Genomic DNA, 16229 nt, shown 5'->3' with positions numbered 1-16229 from the left:
TGTGCTGCCCGCAGAAAACCTGGTCCAACGGGATAAAACAAACACGCCCACGACTCCTTGGTTCGTGAGCGCCTTAGGCTTGCGGTTCAACGGGGGGATTGATCCAGTTTCATGCAGTAGTATTAGCCCGCAGCTCGCCGGTTCCCACCTTTGTGGGGAGGATGGAGAAAACAGAAGAGGCAGATTTAGGATTTGAAGTGCATGTGTGACCCAGAGAGGTTAGGGGTTCTGTTACTAAGAAAGCACACATGTAACACACACTCATCATTAGTCAGAAAGAAATTGAAATCCGAGAATATTCATACATATATGTCCTCTGTTTCTTCCCGCGCTCCACGGGTTTCCGAGAAGCCCAAATTGTAAAGCTAACACAAGCTTAGCCGAGGCTTACACGGCGGCACGTCATTGGCTGTGCACCGCTCTCAAATCCACACTGTTTGTCTTATCTTTACTGGGGGGGATATATTTAGTGGGGAGCTTAGCTTTTAGGAGGATGGCGCGTGGGGAGGGTAAGCGAGAAAGTGTGAGTGTGTGTGTGTGTGTGTGTGTGTGTGTGTGTGTGTGTGTGTGTGTGTGTGTGAGTGAGAGAGAGTAAGTTTGTGTGTGTGTTTCAGGAGCTGGCGTCAGTAGACAGTGGAAGAGCTTGGCACTCTGCATGCCAAACTGTGTGTGTGTGTGTGTGTGTGTGTGTGTGACTGTATATGTGTGGCTGGAGGACAGGTCTGTGGGTCTGTCCCCCCCCCCCCTCCTCCTCCTCACTCCAGTCAGGAATCTGCCCTTTAGTTTATTAAAAGCTGGTGAAACAATGGAGGGTGGTGAGGTTGAGGAGGAGGGGAGCGGCGGTGAAGCACTGGAGCAAATCAGAAAGGAGTGTGATGATGTAGTCAGAAAAGAAGAAGAGAGGGAGGGGGGGGGATAGAGAAAGGTATTCATGATGGCTCAAAACATTATACCCCCCCCCCTCTTCCGTACCTGTCATTTCTCCCCTAATTCCCTCCCCCCTACCCCCTCTCCTCTGGTGTCCTTTTGATGCACCTGTTTTCTGGTGGGGGGCTCTACACCAGCCCACCGCCACTGCAGACAGACCCGTCTCTGGACAACAACTGTGTACTCAGCTGCCGGCTGGTTCGGGGTGATAAAGCGGAGGATCCCTCTGAAGATCTGGGCCCCTCTGCCACGGCCCATGTGCAATCACACACACAGCCCCCCCCACACACACACACACCGTGTAGCTACATACGTGTTCATGTCTGCGAACAGAAACCCACAAGTGAGGTGGAGGCAGGGGATATTTATACATGCGCCCCACTGCTAAGAACAAAACGTGGTGACGCGGACTGAGAAATTTTGTTCGGCACAACATATGGCTGGAACAGTTGGGAGGCTTCATGGTGTCACTGCTCATAACAGATTTGGAGATGATGTCATTGTTTCACTTTTACCTCCTGAACAAAAGTCCTCACAAAGACTTATTTTTGCACCTCATGTCTTTTGTGAATTGCTTCAGTGTGATATTTCCATTATTAAATTGTTAAAAATCCAAACTGTACAGTCTAAGGGGAAGTTTTACAATACTTGTTAAGTCTGATCAACATTACAAAAATACAAAGATATTCAATTCACATTCACATTTTAAAAGCTTAAACAAATTAATGTTTGAATTAAATAACTTATATTTAATTTGTTATCACAATATTTGATGGAAATACTTATTGATGAATCAACCTTTTATTTCAGCGATCAAGGCAACAATTATTTATTTTACTTTCACTGTTTTGTAAATGTCTTTCTGAGATTCCACTTTCCCATGGCTGGAAGATATATTCAGAATATTTTCTTAAGTAAATGTAACAATACAGCAATTCAAAAAAAATATTCAAGCATTTCAAATGTTTTATTTGAATGAAAGTACAGAAGTACTATGAGCAGAATATACCTAAAGCATCAAAAGTAAAAGTATATTATGCACTAGAATGGCCCCTTACAGTGTTGTTTGATTATATATCATATTATATTAATATCAAAGGATTTTGCGTCAAATATTAATTTGCCAAGTAAATTATATTTCTAGCTTTCCAATAATTGTAGTGGAATAAAAACACAATATTTCCCTCTGAGCTGTTGTTAGAAAGAGTTATCAAGTAAAATATAGTGTTGGGTCTCCTTGTGTGTGTGTGTGTGTGTGTGTGTGTGTGTGTGTGTGTGTGTGTGTGTGTGTGTGTGTGTGTGTGTGTGTGTGTGTGTGTGTGTGTGTGTGTGTGTGTGTGTGTGTGTGTGTGTGTGCGGGAGGCATCTTTCCCACCGTAGCCTCCAAGAGAGACATCACAATATCTTCACCCCTTAAGCTTGGAATCACCGTCTCATAACTCCCAAAGTCCTAAAGCTCCGAACCAGAGGGAGCGTGGTATGTAAAGAGGGATTGTTTTGTGGTTGTGCGGTTTGGCTCCCCACATATTCTTTACCCAGACGGGATCTTTCTGCAGATACCGGGCCCTTCTTAAACGGTCTGCCCCTTGGCGATGCTGCTAAAGCTGTATCTGCAAAAAAGTGGAATTCGCTACATTTGATTTGCCCCATGACATATGATATGTCTTCTAATTAGCAGTAACTGCAGACGAAGAGATAGGTCTCCACACTCAACATGTGTGTAGTTACATATAATGCATGCTGTTTAATCATGTCATCTGCCCGTGGGCCTCCAGCTTTGGCTACACTTTCTAATTAGTTTTTGAGTACCAGGAACTCTGTTTTTTTTGGGTTGTTGTGCCAAATAATGTAAGTTATGTGCTGTCAAGCTCTGGGTTTCTCTCTGGGTTTCTCTACATGCAGAGCAGCGAGCATGTTTGCGGAATAAAGCGACACTCTGTGAAAAGGTTTGCTGGGTTTTAGAGCAAAAATGTAAAACAGTAATTATCATCAGATGCATTTGTTCGCATATCTAGCTTACTGTCTTCAGTATTAACTGATACTTTTAATACTAGGAATAACTAGCTCTGTGCTGAAGCACAAGAACAATGCTGTTTCTTTATTTGGCATTTTCTCTTCCACATGGTCCTCAGCTGGTGAGAATTATGTCTTATTGCATGCTTTTGCTTCAGTCTTTAAGCATGTGATCGCGTACAGTATGGATCCATTAAGTTCATATTTAAGGCAGCTGGACTTGAGACAGTTTTTTCAACCAACTCAGTTGCTTTGCTTAGCTTAATCAGCTAGCAGGCTATAGCTTACAAATCTGCGAGACAGTTGTCATTTCAGGCGGAAAATTTGCGGGTTGTCTGCTACAATTGAGAAGCCTGCTTTTGCCTAAACCTGGTTGGAACTCATGGGCCGTGCAAGAGTGGATAATAATAAATTACCAATAATAAAGTTTTATTCAGTTGCAGCCCTCGTTGAAACTTACTGCTGTTGGTCCAAGGTCTGCAATAAAACCACAGCATCCAGTCCCATCCCCTCACCTCTGATAATAAAGGCACCACTTCGGCTGGATGCACTACAATCACGGGAAGGTTGTGATGGCTAATTTCTGGATGCCTCGCCACTCTTCAGGCCTCTCTTCACAGCAGAGCCCACTCTCTCTTCCTGTCTCAGTGGACCAGAATATCTCTTTCCCCACTTAAAGCAGCAACAGTGCAGCCACTGTTTCCACAGCGCTGAGCTCTGAACATGGACGCGTGTCACTGATGTCATGGTAGCGGCTTTTGGATGACAGAACCTGGACCGCTTAGACTTTTTGTATCTAAAGTTATAACCATGACCTCATTCAGTTTCTTGTCCCAGACCGCCTACGATCCCTGAATCTGTTTTAACAGAGATAAGGTAGCTTTGCTTTCCTTTACCAAAAATTCCTCACTTTGTCAAACGGAAAATTTGACTTTCTCTATTGGAGTTCTCCTCGATTTGAGCCTGGCCTCGCACCAGATTCTCTACAACAGTCATCAAGTGAAGTTATTTACACAGATCGAGCTGAAATTTCATGGGTAATTCAGAATGGATTAACTCGTTGTGTTTTATGGAGCTCGGCTGCCAACGGAGCTGCTATTTGTTATGAAAACAGTAAAGCCCCGCGGTGACGTTGTGCGTTTTAATCCAACACTCCCAAACATAGATCAGATCTCAGGGTTGCAGCAGAGGGGTGTTGGGGATATAAGGAGAAATTATGGAAGCAGAAATATGGAATACCAGTAGAGGAAGGAGGCTGCACTTCTAAGTGGAACTCAATGGATTTGTTTTTGTAATTATATCAGAAAGACAAGCTCGATTTGAGTCGACGATGTGGTCGATTCTAAACGATAGATCCAGGAAAAACACGGATGAAACGATTCCGGGTTTGCTGGTCATTATATTTGGATGAAGTGGGGGGAGGGAGTTGATGGGTGGATCCAGCTGCTGTTTGTGAACACCCAGGGCTCTATAAATCTGAGTCCAGGGCAGGTGTGGGTGAGCTGGGGGAGAGGAGGCAACACCGGCCCTTACTCTGCATCAAACCTCCTAACCTTGTTAACTTCTGCTTCAGCCAGGCCTCTCACACACACACACACACACACACACACACACACACACACACACACACACACACACACACACACACACACACACACACACGGATAAGCAGTAATGAACTGACTCACACAGATTGTATCTCCATATATTATCCCCGAAAGCCCCCATTATCTAAGCCAGCTGCCATTCATAGCTTTCTATTGATATCACCAGCTTTCAAAAGCTCAAGAATGAGTCTCCAAAAGAGTCGGTAATTACGATGTGTAGTCACCTTGTAGTGAGCGATGTCCCAGTTTGCATTGCAATGCAGTTAGAGCAGGGCTGCTTCAGCTGGCTGCATAACAGACAGATGACAATCAAAAGAAAATCATAAATGATAATATAGTGGGAATGTTTGGCTCGCTCTTTTAGTTGCTAATCAGAGAGGATGAGGCTGGCTGTCGACCAACATTACAACATTTACGGTAAAATAAAGTTTATTTGACTTGTCCTGGTATTTACTAGGTGGATCACTCCTGTCATTATCTTTGTTTGCTTTACCTCACTGAAGGGCCAGGACCTGTTGTCTGTTTAACAAGAACACATGTTCTAGTGGGGGATCGATGATTTACGAGGAAATGCTGAGGATGCTTTTCTTGTGTGACCATAAATACCATTAGACTCTCATGTTTTATCTGAAATGATTTAACATGGTTTCAATTTGTAAAACCCTTTTAGAGTTTTAGAGTTTAGAAGATGCTACAATCTCACATATTTTGTCTGAACCTCCCTGCAAAGCTGGATTACCATCTGGACAACGGCCCAGAATTCCTAAATTCACGGCATGTGAAGAGTTGAGAGACAATTTACAATATCAGTCCAACCTACCATTATTGTTTTTCTTATTTTTGTCATCTTAGTGGGCAGCAGAAACCACCACTAACTAACCACTAACCATTATCACCTTTTTTTTGTTAAAATGACAAACTAGTAAGCAAATATTTGGGTGTTTATGTATCCAATTGACAAGCAGCAACATCCAATATTCCGATATTCACTCTCCTTTTAGCTCTGTTTTGGCCTTCACCAACTCGTTAAGGAAAAAGAACAGTTTTTTAGCTGCTAAATGCTCCATTTTGTTCACTCGCAAGAATCTAACTGTCTGTCTCCGTTTGGTGCTGAGCAGGTGGTGTTTTTAGAGCTTTTTTCTAATTGAAGCCGCCTGTTTCAGTCATTTAATTGTATTATAAAAACTTTGTTCGACTTACATCTTGCAGTAATAGCTTATCTGGTGGCCATGTTTTGCCATGTGCTCACGTAATGAACCAGACTAAACTGACCGTGGGGCAAGTTAGGATAATTCCATCAGAAATAGGAGCACTGGGTCTCTTGTCATATAATGAAGCTGCCATGTGTAGTTTGCTGTACGATCAGCACTTAATGGGAACTTTAAACCACAGGGAACGTACACAATGCACAGAGGGTGGTAGGTTAGGGCTCCAGGGGGTCAATAGGGTCCAAACAGCAGATCTTTCTCCTCACTGCTTCCTTAGCTGGTATGAAAAATTATAGATTTTATTTGTTATTTATTTAAGCAGAAAGGTGACCAAAGTAAAAAGTTTTGTGTGCAGTTATAAACGGAGAAAGATAACATCACAAAGAAAAAAATACAGGTACAAACGGATCATAACTGGAACATGTTCTGCAGTTATTTAACCAGTGAAGCTTTTCTAATAAAACATTACATTAGCTTTTTTATCCTTGAACACTTGAATCGTTTCATATTAGTCACACAGATGGGTACAGAAGTTACAAACCACAAGGCAGCATGATATATAAATCACACCACCATGGTCTAATACTGACAAAAAAGATAATTTGGAATAATATTTTCTAGAAGTAAAAGGAAAAAAAATTGTATAAACAAAAAAAAAAAACCAACTTTGTTGTTGTCTAGTTTATTTAGGAGGCTATCAATACAGAAATCAAATGTCAACTGGTCATCAAGCCAGATGCGTAGGTTTGTACAAGAGGTAACCCTCTCTAGATGAGTTCTATCAAGTGTTAAGACTGTACAATTAAGCATAAAAGTCATTATTTTGGTTCTAGAGTTTAATTTAACAAAGCTTGACATGCCTTATTGATAGCTTGAAATGAGCTACTCCCGCCATTCCTTCATGTCCTCAGCTTCAAAGAGGTGGAGGTGAACATGTGGATATGTTATCCAAAAGAACTTTATACAATTGTCCTCATGACTCCGATAAATGATCCTGTAGCCTACACTAAGGCGCCATCCTAAATGCTTTGAGTGTGTACTGCCCAAGACAAGCACACTAATGATGCGGATACTGATTACACCAGCAGCAGAGATGTGGATAACAGTCACCGCCGCTGTAACGCTTGGCCAGGTACGGCTGGCAGGGCTGATGGTTGCTGCCTGGCTGTATAATGAAACCTGCTGCTCCGAGAAGACCGGGCCGTCTGCTATGTAAACCCCGAAGCACACGTTCTACGGGCCAACAAAACATCTCGGGGAGCATTTACTTTAACAGGCCAAATGATACTTCTATTTCTCTCAAGAGGAATGTTAAGGTTAAATGATTCCCCTTAGAAAGAAAAACAATGGGTTTGGAATGGGGGGGGTGAACTTTATGCATTCTGTGATTTCAGTTTAAGTTAGGAAATCAGTGAAGTCGTGCAGCTATGAAGATGGATGTTAAAGAGGGAGCTTTGATAGAATGCAGTATGTGGTTCATTTCCTGTGTTCGTACTGAGCCAAACAGTCCTGCTATAAAAAAAAAAGTAGTTACCGCCACGTTCACATGCAACCAGTCTTATGTCCACGCACAGGTACGCACAAGACTTATCTGTTTGTTTCAGCTAACGTCAGCATGCTAATATACGATCGATTTAGAGTCAGATGTAATGTGGAATATGGTCCAAACATCTAAACCCCAAACTTTATTTAATGCTGTTTAACAATAATGTGATTGTCTCTCTTGAGAAGATGTCATTACCTGTGTAAAAAAGGTAAAATTAGAAAAAAATAATCTTGAAAGATTTGAAAATGCATTTCGGAGAAATAATTGCCGGCATGATTTATGACACAAATGTCAACTTTAGACGCTACGTTTCCATTTTCAGTCAGCTGAAACTGACTGCAGACTGCAGAGGGGGCGGATTCAAAAGTCTGGACCCAGGCAAGAGAAAAAACACAAAGATCTCAAATTACAAAAACTGAATGTCAATAACATCAGACTGAATGTGATATTTCCTTCTCTTTCTAAACTGCATGAACACATTTCTCCTTGGATACAAAATAAAACTTACATTGACGAAGGGTTGGCAGATAAATTATAGTAGTTTTCTACCTTAAAATGTTAATATTTGGAAGTTATGCTGAAGTGAAATTCTGTTTAAATGTACATTTCTTTTTATTGGACATCACTGCAGATTTTTTTACATTACTGAACTCTAATTCTTAAGTTTTAATGGTGCGACAAAGTCAGTTTGTAAACTCTGTAGTTTCACGAGTAGCAATCAAGTTAAAGAACCTAGAAAAAACTGTGTGCACAGACTAATTAATGAATCTACAAATAACTAGTACGAACAGTCAACTTACCAAAGATAAACTCATGAATGTGCATTTACAGACCACTCCACATATAAAAACCCTTGAACACATGTTTATATGAATACCAGGTTAACAGTATAAAATAAATCTTGAACTTTAAACCTCCATCATTACGCTCCCTTCTCGTTCCTTGACCCCACTTGTACACACACACCTCTGCTTAATTCACAACACATTGCCTGTTAGCAAACCTGCCTCAGCCGGCAAACCAAGCTCCGCTCTTAACACGAACACTATTGTCAAGAGCACAATAAAAACTATGAAGTTGGGAATAGGAAGAAAAAAAAGAAAACAAGGAAAAGAAAAGAAAACGACATAAATACATGTGAAAATATGCTGCGGGACTGGCAGAGGGTTTGCAGTCATGAGAGGGCTTGTTTGGGAGAGAGATTTGTTTTAATGAAAAAGTAATTCCTGGGGAGAGGGAGAGGGCCCGGCTGCAGGCTGTTTGTGCATGGCTTAAGTTTCTGCTCTGTAATAAAAGCACCAGGACTTATGTGTCTACATGTGTGTGCAGTGTGTGGGTGTGCAGGGGGGAGACCGTGGAATAAAAGGAGACAAAGTAGGCAGCCAGGTTGGGAGGTTCGGAGGTTCGGAGACCCACACACACACACACACACACACACACACACACACACACACACACACACACACACACACACACACACACACACACACACACACACACACAGAAACACTCATCAAACGGTCAATCACCCAAAAAACTGGCAAAAATATCTATGAGAATCAGTCTGGAGGCAGCTCCATGCACTACAGGGAGCATGTGATCTTTTCTGCAGCACTACAGAGTAATTCCCTTGGTTGTACAAATAGACAAAACATACTGCCCACACACACACACACACAGTATTGTTTCTTTATCAGTCCATAACTTCCTGTTTGTCTCCTTTCTTACAGACTGTGGTGGATTCAGACAGTGGGGGATGGAGCGGCCCGACGGAGCGACCCTCCTACCACCTTTCTCCCTGCAACTCGCTGACCTTGAACCTCCGCTGTACTAGCAGGAACCACGAGAGAGATCCCAATAAAACGTGGATGAGAGGCGGCAATAACTGTGAGAAAAGACATTGAGAGAGATAAATAAAAGGAGACGGAGACGGACATCCTTAAGAGGATCGAGAGCCTCGGGGTGGTCCCATCATGAAGCCCTTCGTCTCTGCGGGCCCCCCCTCTGGCCTGCTGCTGGTCCTGATGTGCTGCCCCCTGCTGGGCTTGGTCCAGTCAGCCAGCGGCAACAAGGCCAGCGATAACGGACACCCACACCTGGGAGACAGCGACCCGGAGCGCTGCATGAGGCACCACTTTGTGGAGACCATCACACACCCGATTTACAAGTGCAACTCCAAGGTGAGGCAGAAAAAACACAGAGCTACACAAGAATCTCATGGTGTTGCCACCCGCTCTCTTTCCTTTAGTAACAAGTTGTTTAAAGTGGCCCTATTATGCTTTCCCACTTTTTCCCTCTCCTTTAGTGTTATATATATTTTTTTGTACATGTAAAAGGTCCGTAGAGTGTAAAACCTGAAGTCCACGCCTAAAAGGAGTTACCCTCCCCCTCAGAAGCTCCTGAGCTCCTGAAACGGCTCCATTGAATCCTCTCCTTCACTTCTGTAACTTTATGAGGTCACAATGTTACGGAAGTGACGTAAAACTCCTTCCGGCTAGTTTGGCCCTCAAACAACAAAAGAGAGAGACGAGGCTGAAGCTCTGGAGGAAGAGTTTTTTTTAAATGTGAGACGTTGACCAATCACAACAGAGCGGGCTAGCTGACCAATCAGAGCAGACTTTGCTTTCTGGAGGGAGGAGCAAGCGCTACAACGGAGCATTTCAGAGAGAGGGTGAGAAGAGGTGCTGCAGGACAGCCAGGATGAGAAAAACAAGGAGGATTATGGGCATTAACGCATGTAAACATGTAGTAACTGTAACTGGAGATAAAAATATACCCCCGGAAAATAGCATAATAGGGCCTGTTTAAGGTAACAGGGCCAGTCGTCACCTGACAAATGAACTCATTTGTTACAAAAAACCAAAGCAAGACTCGGAGACACGAATAAAAAAATCCCCAATGCATCGGCCCAAAAAAATCCCCCCAAAGCTAACTTAATTTGTCTCAGACACACTTTTCTCTTTATACTAGCATTACTCCTGTTGCCTCCATTTGGCAGTGTCTCACTTTATCTCCATTTCACCTTCATTCAGACAAGTCTTGCCTGGTTTCTCAGTGTGTGTGTGTGTGTGTGTGTGTGTGTGTGTGTGTGTGTGTGTGTGTGTGTGTGTGTGTGTGTGTGTGTGTGTGTGTGTGTGTGTGTGTGTGTGTGTGTGTGTGTGTGTGTGTGTGGACATGGGCCACGCTGCAGACATATTCTGCAGCTGGGACGCAGATTTGGCTGAAGTGGACGTCTCCCTGTCATCCTGCTCTCTCCTGCCTCTGCCAGCGGGCTAAAGAGAGAGTGATGGGCTGTAGAAAAAGAAAATTGGACATCTACCTAATGATATGAAGGCGTGGTGCCTCATTCCCTTTTTTCTTTCTCTTAAATGTCCGACAACCTAGACTCATCCACTTTATGTAAAGAGACTGATGAGTCATAGAATCATGTGGCCGTCGATGTCTATCGTCCTTTTGATGGTGCAGTTGTTCTGCGAGCGTGAGTGGTCAGTTCTTTGGTCTTTTTTTAATTTTCTGACTCTGAGTGCATCGAGCAGGTGGCCAAACCACAGCTCCACTCATGGAAGTCAGGGCTGAACTCACTCACAGCATGAGAGAGGCTTTCTGTTACAGAACACAAAGAACTGACGGGACGGCTGGCTGAGCACTCGTTTTACACCTGCACCGGGACCTGCTCAGTGTGTGTGTGTGTGTGTGTGTGTGTGTGTGTGTGTGTGTGTGTGTAAAGGGGATGTTTGTAAAGCTCTTGTGTGGTAAGAGAGGTGGGATAGACATTTCTCTCTGTGTGCTTTCATCTGCTGCCCAGACATAAAGTAGGTCTTATAGGTTTAAATAGCCAACAGTTGTGAATATTTGTCACTTGTTTATGAGAGAAGTGATCTCTTCATACCTGTAGGTGTGCAGAAAATAAGTGATGAGTCAAAGCAGCATACATCCTCTCAACACGGACAATATTGGTATTGACTAGATGTGTTTCAGAACAGCGACCAACGTCGAAGGGACAATGAGATCAGAAGAAGTATTCACATCTTTTACTTGATTAAAAGTAGAAAAAACTAGTATACTGTAAACTGTATACAAATTCTCTATTACTAGTTAAAGTGCTTAATTCAATATCCTAATTAGGTAAAAGAACATTTACACTTTAAGTACCAAAAGTAAAAGTACTAATTATGCAGAATTTTAAATTAATGTATATTATATATTACTATTGGATTATTTTTATTGATGTATTAATGTGTTGTCACATAATAATGTTGCAGCTTGTAAAGGTCAGGCTGATTTTAACAAATGTATATACTGCATGGTAGTTTAACCAATAATAGTATAATAATTATAGTGAGATGATTCATATTTTGTATTGATAATATAAATCAGAAAGTAACTTGTAGCTCAATCTATCAAATAAATGTAGTGGAGTAAAAATAACAATATTTGCTTCTTAATTATAGTGGAGTAGAAAGTAGCATAAATGCTCAAGCTAATTATAAGTATCTCAAAACTGTACATAAGTACAGTACTTAAGTAAAATAACTTTGTTACATTCCACCACTAAATAAGCTCATATATATATTGTAAAAACTTCAAAAGGATAACTATCAATCTTATATGAAGGAATTAAAAAACAAACATTTTTGATTCTCCAAAACATTGCTGTTTAATAAACTGACTGCGTGGAGCTTTTATTGTAAATTGATGTTCAAGAAATGACTGTCTGTTAGAGTCTTATGATGAATGTCTCTTAAATAGCCATGAACCTCAGCGGCAAAGTCAGTAGCCAGAAGAATCAATCACCCTCCTGATCCTGGATCCTCTTGTTCAGGGTAATCAATAGTACACATACAGAAAAATGATGAGTGATTAGACAAATAATAAAAGGGATAACAATAGTAATAGTAAGTATTAATAGTATAATTAGGAAAATTATAACAATAATAATAATAAACTAAAAATGTAAATAAATGATAATAATAATAATAATAATAATAATAATAATAATAATAATAATAATAATAATAATAATAATAATAATGAATAAAAGGTAGGATTGAAACTAACGATTGTGTTCTTTATTCATTAATCTGACGATTGTTCTCTCGATCAATCGACAAATCTTTTGGTCCACAAATTGTCAGAGGACTTTGAAAACTGTCGTTCCCATTCCTCTGAAAGTCTTCTTTGTCAGTCCAAGACTCAAAGATGCTCAGCTCAACGTGACAGGAAACAGAGAAAAGCAGGAGATCTCCACAACTGAGAGGTCGAAAAAACAGCATCCTCTATCAACGATCAAGCATTTAAAAAATAAATAGAAGGTCGTCAATCAGTTATTCGACCAGTCGTTTAAGCTAAATAAATTGGTAACAATAAAACACAACTCTTTCTTCAAAATAACAAAGTGCATTTCAATTTTGACCCACAATCTGAAAGGAAACTGATTGAACTCGCTGTGCATATTAACAGGTTTCTACAAATCAAATTCTTTCTCCTCAACCTGACACTAGTTTTAGGAGAAACACTTTTATGTTCAGTGATTGGATAACCGCTGTATCGGCTTTGAATTTGCTTTTCATCCAGCTGGTCATGAATGATAGCAGGAGCAGGAAAAGTGCTGACAGAGAGGAGGTGTGTAGAGGAGCAGAGAGGAACTGTCTCTGTGTGACAGACTGGTCCTCAGCTAGAACAAAGACAAACGGTCTTAAAGTGGCGACAACGCTCCTGATGTGTGTGTGTGTGTGTGTGTGTGTGTGTGTGTGTGTGTGTGTGTGTGTGTGTGTGTGTGTGTGTGTGTGTGTGTGTGTGTGTGTGTGTGTGTGTGTGTGTGTCACCCTGCCATGGCCCCAGACAGGCTTTTGTCAAAGTGGGTACATGGGTGGCGACACACAGCAGCTGACAGAAGGACGTGACACAGGAGTCTGTTTAGGGAGGCGACAGGAATGTGGTGACCCACAGAGGAATGCCAGCCGGACGGTCACAACACTAATCAGGCCAGTGTGCATGTGTGTGCATGCATGTGTGTGTGTGTGTGTGTGTGTGTGTGTGTGTGTGTGTGTGTGTGTGTGTGTGTGTGTGTGTGTGTGTGTGTGTGTGTGTGTGTGTGTGTGTGTGTGTGTGTGTGTGTGTGTGATCTGACTGGACTTGGGGAGAGCTTGATACAGTGGTTTCGTCCCCTCAGCACACATACATTAATCTGGATGAAAAGAGTTTTTCTCGTGCAAATGTCTGCGTGTGACCCTGAGCTCTGAGCTGCAGCAGGTGGAGGAGTGAACGACTGGTCTCTCTTTGCTATCTGTCAGTTTGCAGGTGCAAGGCCGAGGGCTGGTCGGAGACAAACAGACAGCTCACTCTTTAGACTAGACTCAACCCCCTACCGGGTGCTGTTCATCATGAAGCATGTCTCAGGCTGTGCTTTCTTAACTTTTTCTGCACGCTGTGTTCCAGATGGTGTTGCTAGCCCGATGCGAGGGCCACTGCAGCCACACCACCCGCTCCGACCCCCTCATCTCCTTCAGCTCGGTGCTCAAGCAGCCCTTCAAGAGCACCTGCTCCTGCTGCCGGCCGCACACCTCCAAGCTGAAGGCGGTGAGGCTGCGCTGCGCCGGCGGGACCCGCATCACGGCCACGTACAGATACATCCTGGCCTGCAACTGCGAGGAGTGCAGCTGAGCGGGGGGGGTGGGGGGAGCAGCGTCCACCCACACCCTCTCAGGACTCTCTCAGGGACCCCGGGATCCTCTTGGCCCTGGGCCCTGACCGTAAGGCTATCCAGAGCATTTAGGTTGATTATTGGATCGGGAAAAAAGAAAATTGCCCCCCAGAGGACGACGGCTTCGAGATGCTCGTTGTCATCTTGGGAGTGATAGTTTGGGAGCGATCGTACCACCCTCACACATTGACATTGACCTTCAGCCTTTTGGGACTCAATATACCCCGCTCCATTACGTGCATTCAATCAGTGCAAACCACGCGAAAGCATATTTCTCCAGCACGCAAGGCCAGACACCACAAAAATGCCGCTCCCATGGGTCACTTGGAGAGACCCTCCTCGCTGCAAGAGAGACGCACTGCGCTCATTAAAGGCCTCCGTAATTCATAACACACATGCTCCCGGACCACAGTATGAGAGCTCATTACAAAAAAAACAGCTTTCTGCCAGCTCCATCAACAAAACTAAAAACTCCACCATGCATTTGACAACAAAACAACACGCCTCGTTAAAAAGCAGCACGGGGAAAAGGACGGGGCCCGATGAGAAGAAGCGGGACCATGTGGTGGACCTTTAGAGGGGGGGGGCACCTGCGTCCGTGCTTATCCACGCAATAACATTTTTTACTCACTCCCCGAGGACTTTCATCTAGCTGTGTTAAACATGAGCGATGCTGACAGGAGAGCTCATCAGGTGAACAATAAAAAGAGGGGAGGCAGCGTAAGAGGAGCTCGGAGGATGAAGGTTGAGCCGGCTCCTGGGTGGTCGTGTGGACTCTCAATGGACCATCAAGGCTCTCGGTGTTTCATTTAAAAAAAAAAATGTAATCTATTCTATTTGAATCTTTGTGACGCTCCTGTCAACATTATTGAAACTGTAGCTGTCGGATTTATGAAAAGTGATGCTTTTTTTTTTTTTTTTTTTTTTGCCTGTCGTGTATTGTTACTCGTGTTTTGACTCGGAGGAAAAGGCTCCTGTCAAAACAGCGCTCTGGTTGCTCTGTGTACGTTTCCCTCATAGCCCACCATGATGAATACAGAACTACAAAACTCACAAGTGATTCATTTCGGTGTGTTTGTGTGTGTGTTTGTGCGTCTAAAATGTCATCAGTGCTTGTGGTCAGTTTATCTGAATTAAAAAGTAAACAACTCAGTCACGTTGTACCAATTGTGGTTTCTTCTATCATAAAAAACTAAATTTTTCTTACACCACAAAAATGTGCATCTATTTTGAGTTTGAACAAAATAATGGGAGGTTTTATGGAAGCAGTAATGCCAATAATTATTTTTACTTTATCAGAAACTGAATACATTTTATTTCAGTTTAACCACTACTGAATATTCAATGTTGAAATTTAAATACCATTGAGCACGGAAATATCTTACTTTAAAATCCATTTGTATGATTTGAAGGGGTTTGATCGCCAATTTGAAATTTCCAGAAGGTCATACAAAGTTGACATTATTCATGGTTCCAATATTTCAAATATATAATTTTCTAATTGCTCAAATTCTGTTCAATTTTGATCTAAGAATTCAACTGAAAGGTTTAAAAAATCTGGTTGACTGGTTACATATCGAATTCTAAATTTGAGATAAAAAACTCAAAACTAGGATAATAAATTGAGCCTGAGAGAATGGATCAAACGTCTGTCCTGAATCTTTCAGTCATGCATCTGGGTCCAAAACTGTAACATTACAACATGCATCATTTTCTGTGAACACTTTGTGCATGTGAAGGCAATTTCTATCCAGCACAGAAGAATGGGCTGCACAAAACTACTATACAGATAATGAAAATACATTGAATGGGCTAGTGTGAAAAGCTTAAAAAATTGGGTTTGTTTTCATGAAAACCGTTAGGATTATAAGTAGTGGTTAAAACTCAGTAAATACAGCTGTGGGTTGGTTTCCATAGGTTTTTTTAGAGTGTGAAAATAAAGCTATAAAAATAAAGTGGATCAGCAGGAGGCCATTCTTATGTTTGCAGACTAACGAACGTGGCAGTTCTGAAATCATGGCCGACTAATTTAAAACCAGTCTGTCACTTTTGCAGCCTGTGGAACAAAAGAAAATTGGAGCTAGACCTCATAACAAAGATGAATCCAGAATCCAAGGTGAGCAAGACACTGAATCAGATGCTGTCGACCCTAAAGGGGGGATTAAAATGCTGGATCTCCCTGTGTGGATTCATTTAGTAAACCATTAAAACAGTCCTCCTCACGA

General features: G+C 42.3%; 1 protein-coding gene across 1 annotated transcript; it reads left to right on the top strand.

The window, feature by feature from the left end:
• Window positions 1-9274: 9274 nt before the first annotated feature.
• ndp (norrin cystine knot growth factor NDP) lies at window positions 9275-13964 on the top strand. Its single transcript, XM_054615969.1, has 2 exons — window positions 9275-9481; window positions 13740-13964. Exons 1-2 carry the CDS (start codon window positions 9275-9277, stop codon window positions 13962-13964), a joined length of 432 nt encoding a protein of 143 aa, XP_054471944.1.
• Window positions 13965-16229: the final 2265 nt, after the last annotated feature.

The sequence above is a fragment of the Anoplopoma fimbria genome, chromosome 16 (assembly GCF_027596085.1).
Source record: "Anoplopoma fimbria isolate UVic2021 breed Golden Eagle Sablefish chromosome 16, Afim_UVic_2022, whole genome shotgun sequence".
NCBI lineage: Eukaryota > Metazoa > Chordata > Actinopteri > Perciformes > Anoplopomatidae > Anoplopoma > Anoplopoma fimbria.
Note: the sequence above shows the minus strand (reverse complement) of the source record. Positions and strands in the feature narration are given on the sequence as shown.